Source organism: Micromesistius poutassou, assembly GCF_964030765.1.
Source record: "Micromesistius poutassou genome assembly, chromosome: 11".
In the NCBI taxonomy this organism is placed as follows: Eukaryota; Metazoa; Chordata; class Actinopteri; order Gadiformes; family Gadidae; genus Micromesistius; species Micromesistius poutassou.
Genome location: NC_140281.1, coordinates 18,422,554 through 18,430,900, shown reverse-complemented (window position 1 = coordinate 18,430,900; position 8,347 = coordinate 18,422,554). Strand labels below are relative to the sequence as shown.

General features: G+C 52.3%; 1 protein-coding gene across 1 annotated transcript in view; it reads right to left on the bottom strand.

Moving 5' to 3' along the window:
- Nucleotides 1–8,347, bottom strand: part of LOC311355460 (uncharacterized protein) — a gene marked incomplete at its 3' end in the record, with an annotated part of 17,724 nt that overhangs the window by 5,503 nt on the left and 3,874 nt on the right. Inside the window, 10 exon segments of the mRNA XM_084475218.1 lie at nt 3–391; nt 2,668–2,788; nt 3,384–3,426; nt 3,429–3,485; nt 4,543–4,711; nt 5,138–5,451; nt 6,062–7,271; nt 7,273–7,406; nt 7,950–8,073; nt 8,075–8,158. Coding sequence (XP_084331344.1) covers nt 3–391; nt 2,668–2,788; nt 3,384–3,426; nt 3,429–3,485; nt 4,543–4,711; nt 5,138–5,451; nt 6,062–7,271; nt 7,273–7,406; nt 7,950–8,073; nt 8,075–8,158 — 2,645 coding nt within the window.

The window sequence follows — 8,347 nt, the reverse complement described above, 5'->3', positions numbered from 1 at the left end:
GCGTGTGTATGAAGGTGGTGACGTCCTCCACGCTCCAGGCCGAGGGGCGGGGCTTGGAGGTGGAGGTGGGCGTGGCCGTGGTGACGGCGGGCTCCGACGCCCTGCGGGGCCGACGAGCCGGACGGCACTCGCTGGGCTTGGTGGTCGCCGAGAACGACGGGTCGTCCCTCTCCTCCTCCTCCTCCTCCTCCTCCTCTTCCTCCTCCTCCTCCTCCTCCTCCTCCTCCTCCTCTTCTTCCTCCTCCTCCTCCTCGTCTTCGTTGTCGACGTCCTGCTCCTCCTCCTGCTCCTGCTCCTCCTGCTCCTCCTCCTCCTCCTCTGCTCGCCGTCTCTTCTCCTCCCCTCTCCGCTCGCTCTTGTCCCGGCGGCTGGCGCTCCACAGGTCTCTGGGCTGGAACCAGGTCAAAGGTCAAAGGTCAAAGGTCGCTTTACAAGACGGGGAAACCCAGATCATTTCATCTATTGGTCGAGGTTTGACTGGTGATTCTAAAACCAGCGGAGAAATCAAGAGGTTTAGTACTATATACTATACTACTATACTATACCACTATACTATACTACTATACTATATGCTATACTATATTATACTATATACTATACTATACCACTATACTATATACTATACTACTATACTATATACTATATTATAAAACGGGGGGCCTAAATCAAGCGATCTGATTGGTTCCCAACCGTTGTATATTGAGCGTATACACACAGCTATGACGCCCGTTCAGTTTACAGAGTCCAGTATCACTCCGCGCCTAACTTGAACTGTTGTTTATTTATATATAAAAGCGATAGCATAGTTCACTGAAGCCTAAAAAAAGCCTGTAAAGCAATAAGCACACGGTCGCCGGCAATTTAGCCTTCTAAATTGCTAAATTGCCGGCGAACCAAGCTACCGTCTCTAGCCTTCTCTCTGAAGGACGCTAGTGTGTTGCATAGCAACCGCCGTACACTTTGCCGGCAGCCAGGAGGGACTACTTTTCTGTATTCGTTAAAAAAAAATGCTTTTCCGACTTTCTAGCTTTTTCAAAATTGAGGGTGTCTATGACTTTAATTTCGCCATATTTACGTAACCGTTTTATAAAAGCAATAGATCACTTCAGTCAGTGATATACGGTCATTATACCACAGTGAAGGGGGTCGCCTCCCCTCCGCTGCGCGTCGGGACGGACAACGCCCCTTAACTGTGGTATAATGAGCGTATACCACGGCCTGTCGTGATCTATTGCTTAATTATAAAACGGGGGGCCTAAATCAAGCGATCTGATTGGTTCCCAACCGTTGTATATTGAGCGTATACACACAGCTATGACGCCCGTTCAGTTTACAGAGTCCAGTATCACTCCGCGCCTAACTTGAACTGTTGTTTATTTATATATAAAAGCGACAGCATAGTTCACTGAAGCCTAAAAAGCCAATAAAGCAAAGCAGTAAAGCAATAGGCACACGGTCGCCGGCAATTTAGCCTTCTAAATTGCTAAATTGCCGGCGAACCAAGCTTCTAGTAAGAATACTACTATACTATACCACTATACTACTATACTATACCACTATACTATATACTATACTATATTATACTATATACTATACTATACCACTATACTATATACTATACTACTATACTATACCACTATACTATATACTATACTATACCACTATACTATATACTATACTACTATACTATACCACTATACTATATACTATACACTATACTATACCACTATACTATACAATACTACTATACTATATACTATACTATATTATACTACTATACTATACCACTATACTATATACTATACATACTATATTATACTACTATACTATACCACTATACTATACTACTATACTATACCACTATACTATATACTATACTACTATACTATACCACTATACTATATACTATACTATATCATTATACTATATACTATACTACTATACTATACCACTATACTATACTAATATACTATACCACTATACTATATACTATACTACTATACTATACCACTATACTATATACTATACTACTATACTATATACTATACTATACTACTTTACCACTATACTATACTACTATACTATACCACTATACACTATACTACTATACTATACCACTATAATATATACTATACCACTATACTTTATACTATACTACTATACTATACCACTATACTATATACTATACTACTATACTATATACTACACTATATACTATACCACTATACTATATAATATACTATATCACTATACTATATACTATACTACTATACTATATACTATACTACTATACCACTATACTATATATTATACTATACCACTATACTATATACTATACTACTATACTATACCATTATACTATATACTATACCATTATACTATATACTATACTATATACTATATACCACTATACTATACCACTATACTATACCATTATACTATATACTATACTATATACTATACTATACTACACCATTATACTATATACTATACTATAATATACTACTATACTATACCATTATACTATATACTATACTATATACTATAATATACTACTATACTATACTATATACTATATCCTGCTCCCTCCCTCTCCCTCCCTCCCTCCCTCCCTCCCCCCCTCTCCCTCCCCCCTCCCTCCCCCATCCCCCCTCCCCCCCTCCCTACCAGTCTGAGGAGCAGGGGTTTCCCAGGTACGGAGGAGGCGCGGTTCAGGGCAGGGCGGGGTCTCTCTGACCGGCTGCCCGCGCTCAGAGCCCGCAGACGCTTGGTCAGACGCACGTTGAACCTGCAGGGGGCGACAGAGGGCAGTCTGCGCTTTAAAACGCTTTCACTAGAATACTGTTTGTAGAGAAAGTGTGTGTGAGAGAGACAGACGGGCAGACAGACAGACAGACAGACAGACAGACAGACAGACAGAGAGAGAGAGATATCAAAGAGAGAGAGATAACAGACAGAGAGACAGACAGGCAGACAGACAGAGCTCTAATAATCTGAGCTTCTAAAGTAAGACAGACAGACAGATAACAAAGAGAGAGAGATATCAAAGAGAGAGAGAGATAACAGACAGACAGACAGACAGACAGATATCAAAGAGAGAGATATCAAAGAGAGAGAGCGATAACAGACAGACAGATAACAAAGAGAGAGAGATAACAGACAGAGAGAGAGAGCGAGAGAGAGACAGTGGTTAGGCAGCAGTAGCAGGTATGTTTGTAAGTAGAGGTTCAGCTGCTCTGTTCACACCTGTGAACAGAGTCTGTGGCAGAGGAAGCCAGCCCACACCACTTCCTGTCTGACACTCAGCCACACACTCGCTGGCTTTTGGTAGCATGAGAAGAACAGTGGCCTGGTCGGCGCTAGCCAATAGGAACGCAGCTTACCCTCGGGCACAGGAAGTGGAACAGAAGCGCTTGGAACGCATGAATGGGCGTGGCCTCTCTTCCCACAGAACTGACAGTGGAGGACAGCCCTGTCCCCGGAGCCTGAGAGAGAGAGAGAGAGAGAGAGAGAGAGAGAGAGAGAGAGAGAGAGGAGAGAGAGAGAGAGAGATGAGAGAGAGAGAGAGAGAGAGAGAGAGAGTTAATGTTATGACACATGCATCACTAGGCTCTATCTATTTTGTCCTACTCTGTACCTTCCGCACAGTTCCCCTGGGTGTACGGTACACGACGGTGTTATGTGTGACATTATCTAGCCCACAATCTGGAGTCAAAGGGCCCAGAACGGCAGAACGCTGTCATTCAGAGAGTTTCACTTTCAAACGACATGAACGGAGACGCGTGGCGCTGTGCTGCTCTACCTCCTACTTCCTACCCTCCTCTCTCCTCCCTCCTACCTCTTCCCTCCTCCCTCCTCCCTCCTACCTCCTCCCTCCTCTCTCCTACCTCCTCTCTCCTACCTCCTCCCTCCTACCTCCTCTCTCCTACCTCCTACCTCCTCTCTCCTCCCTCCTCCCTCCGACCAGTCTGCTGTCACTGTAGTTCTTGTAAAACGTGTTGTGTGCAGGGGAACTCCTCCCATGGCCACTACCGTATACGTCGGGGAATCACCAACTTTAGTCTCAACAACAACACAACCGGCAGCACGTGGCTCAGAAGTAGGCCTGGGCGATATGGCTGAAGGACATATCACGATTATAACTCGATCATATTGATCGATATCGATAACTATTGATCATTGTAATGACCTAAATGACCTAGGAATTACCATGCTGGATTTAAACACTTTTAAACACTCTGTTCAACACTTAATATGACCTTCCACTGTTCTTCATTGATAAATACTCCAATGTCGGTACAACAATGAAAAACACTCAAATATTGTAGATAAGTATGGAGCCGTGTTTGTGTAACAAACCCAGCTGCTAGATTCGGTGGTCCGGTCTCTTATCGATATATATTGAACATGTTTTGTATTGATATTGATCAAAAGCCTATCACGATACGAGACAGGCCTACTCAGGAGGCAGAGCAGGTTGCTTGGTAACCGGAAGGTTTTCTGAAGTTTCGGAACAAACTCCCCCAGACGGCCTCGACTCACCGGCCTCCGTCTCGCCCGCGGCCCCTCCCCCCTCCCCCTCCTCCGAGTCCGTCGAGGGCTCCGCCGGCGGGACCGCGTCCGTCACGGGGAACTCTTCCTTCCCATTGGTCCCGTTGACCTCCGGGGGCGGGTCCACCGGCTCCCTCACCAGCAGAGAGGAGCGGTTCACCTGGACACACGAGACACAAGGAACTCCACATTCAGAGGCAGTGGGGCGTGGCCGAGGGGGGCGTGGCCGGGGGGCGTGGCCGGAGGGGTGTGACAGGGGGCCGTGACAGGGGGGCGTGGCCTGACACAGCTTCAAGAGAAACGGTGACGGTGGCGCTGATGGTTGATTCAGATTCCAATGAGGAAGAGATGCAGTGTATCTTTAAGTGTGTATCTTTAATCCAATCCGCTTTTAAGCCAATTGGAATTCAAATAATTTGTCCGGACTGCTTATATTGATAATTCACAAAATTACTTTCATATAGATTTAGTAGTGTGTGTGTGTGTGTGTGTGTGTGTGCGTGCGTGCGTGCGTGCGTGCGTGCGTGCGTGCGTGCGTGCGTGCGTGCGTGCGTGCGTGCGTGTGTGTGTGTGCGTGTGCACGTACAGGAAACGGCTGGAGCCCCTCCTTGATGACGAAGCCTTCCACCAGGTGAGTCAGCACCTGCCGGCCCTCAGGCCACGCCCTCGGCACCCACCCCTCACCCAGCTCCCCCTCCTCCTCCTCCTCCTCCGCCGCCGATTGGTCGAGGGGGTCGTCCTCCCCTTCCTGCGATTGGCCGAGCCCCTCGGCACTGCGCAGTGATAGGTCGAGGTGGTCCGGGCGGGCGGGGGGCATGCTGGGGGGAGGACAGGGCTCCGGCGGGGGGGCGGCGACGGTGGGGGAGGTCGGGGGAGACTGGGACGAGAGGCTGGACAGAGCTGAGGAGGGGAGACAGGAAGTAACAGTCAGCACAACGAGTCGACTACGGATGTTACTATGGAAACGTGCTTCTAAATTCGTACCTGCTATTCTTAGACCCTCGTTAAGAAATCGTTGCTTTATTACGATTAATAGGATAAGGAAATTAAGTTAACATTGCAAATGAGTTATCATTGCATTCTTTGGATCCTGGTCTGTCACTGCAGGTACCCTGGAAATCCAGAGTTCTCGCGAGAGCACAATTTGAATTTGCTCCCCGATGCCCCTGGCCCAGAACATTAACCAATCACATCGGTGTATCTGATATAGGCGGGTCAAAAGCGTTGCTGTTTTACCGATCGTATACGACAAGTCTTATCTATTGGTTAGCTCCGCTGGTCTGGATACGTCACCCCTTGTACCCTTCTGATTGGTCGTAGTGTTATCCAATTGCGTGCAGTGATATTTTCAAATGCATGCTTGGTGCCGCCCCTCGAGTCGGGCCGTTTTCATCACTCGTTGCCAGACCCTACAGCTCTCTAGACGTGGCTCTGGATCTCCAGGCTACACTGCAGGTACATTCTATACAGTAACTGGTTGTCTCTATTCCTCCATCTCTCTGGTCGCTACCTGACTGGTTGTCCGACTGGGTGGACATGCTCTCACAGAGGTCCTCCTGGCCGACGGGCGGAGGGTCTCTCCCGGGCTCTGAAGGCCGCTGCGTGTGCACGGGGAGCTGTGGTCCCGGTACCGCTGCTGGGACCGCTACTGGGACGGTTACTGGTACTGGGAGCTGGACTGGGAGTGGGCCGGGGGCTGCTACTGGTGTGGTGGTGAGGTCCAGAAGGGGCCGGGGCTGGGGGCTCGGGCCGGGCCCCGGGCCGGGCTTTGTCTTTGGGTGGGGCTCCTGGAACCAGAGGCGGAGCTTCTTGCCGCCGTGGTTCTCCGGCTGCTCCACCGCGCCCCCGTCCTCTCCTTCCCTTTTCTCTCTCCTCCTCTTCTCCACGCTACCTCGTCTCCCGCCCTCCCCTTCCTCCGTCACCTCCGTCCTGTCCTCCCCTCCCACCACCGCCGCCGCCTCCAGCCTGGGCTCCTTGGCCCTCCGGGGAAGCTCCGCCTCCTTCTCCGACGCAGGCCCCTCCCCCTTGACGGCGGCGGCGGCGCTCTCTCGGCGCACAAGCTTGGCCCTCTCCTTCTCCTCTCTTTGGCCGTCTCTCTCCCCCGTCGGCTCTCTCTCCCCCGTCGGCTCTCTCTCCCTCCCTCCTCCTCCTCCTCCTCCTCCTCCCTGCTCCTTCCTCTCCGTCTCTGCGGGCGTGGTGAGCGGGTGTTTCCTCCCGGGCTCTCTCGTCCCCCGCTGGGCGGCCCCCCCCCGCGGCGGGGAGGCGGCGGCGGCGGCGGTGCCTGGGGGCGGGGCGGTGGCGGGGGCGGGGGGAGGCAGCGGGGGAGGGGAGCGGGGGGGGAACAGCAGTGACGGGGGGGAGGGCAGGGGGGGGGTGGTCGCCGCCGCCACCGCCGTCTTCTTGGGCGGGGGGGCAGGCTTCACACAGGGGGGCGGGGGGGGGGAGGGGCTCCCCTCCGCCCGCCGGTCGCCCCCCCCCTGCTGGTTTCTCCGCAGTGGGCGTCGGCTCCGGCGCCGCCGCCGGGGGATCCGCCTGCGGCTGCGATTGGACGACGGCGTGGGCGGGGTGTTGCCCCTGGCGACCGGACGACAGCGCGATGATCTGCAGCTGGCGGGCGGCCGACGGCGTCCGGTCGAAGCGGGCGAGCGAGGCCATGGGGCTGGACGTGGCGACGGAGCTCTTCTGCGATTGGCCGGTTTGGGACGAGGGCGGTGGCTTGTGGAGGGGCGGGTTCTGTGCGGCGGTGGCGGCGGCTGATTGGAGGGCGGGGCTTGCCCGGGGGGGCGGGGCCCGGTAGCCGTTAGCGGGGTTGAGCCTCGGCCTCAGAGGGACGGCCCTCACTGGAGAATAGAGAGCTGAGAGAGAGAGAGAGAGAGAGAGAGAGAGAGAGAGAGACACATAGAGAGAGAGAGAGAGAGAGAGAGAGAGAGAGAGAGAGAGAGAGAGAGAGACACATAGAGAGAGCGAGAGAGAGAGAGACAGAGACAGAGAGACGGTGTTATGTGTGACATTATCTAGCCCACAATCTGGAGTTAAAGGGCCCAGAACGGCAGAACGCTGTCATTCAGAGAGTTTCACTAACGTGCAAAGGCAACAGAGACAGTAGAATAAAAGGAACAGAAAAACAGAACAAAAAGAAGGACCAGGGAGAGAAAGATGTAAAAACAATGCAGTACAGAACAGTACGAGGACAAACATCTGAAAGACACACGTTCACACTGAGGAGAATCACGCCCATCGTCACAACATCCAGCTCAGTGATGAACTTCTGCGTTTGTCACCGGTTGCCGTGGCGATTAATTGGGTCGACCCCCGGTGTGCCGCGGTTACCGCCACGGCTGACGCTTTACTTGTTGTGTTACCGCAGCGATCACACACATGCGGGAGGCGGGGCCTACCTGGGGGCGCGACGGAGAGGTGGCGGCTGGGCGTGGTCGGGCCCTCCGTCGCAGTGGCACTGGGCTGGGGGCGGGGCCTGAGCGGGGGAAAGAGAGGGGTCCGCGGGCGAGCGAGGGCGGGGGGGGGCCGAGAGGGGGGGCTTGAGGCGGAGGGAGGGGGGGATGCCGAGGGTCCCCGGGGGAGGGGGCCGGAGGGTGAGGCTCTGGAGCTGGGGAGGGAGGGAGGGAGGGAGGGAGGGAGGGGGGGAGAGAGAGTGAGAGAGAGGCTTGATTGCACATCTTCCCAGACACCCCTGTATTGATTCACAAACATGGAGTCAATAACCTGTGAAAACACACATACACACACACACACACACACACACACATACACACACACACACACACACACACACACA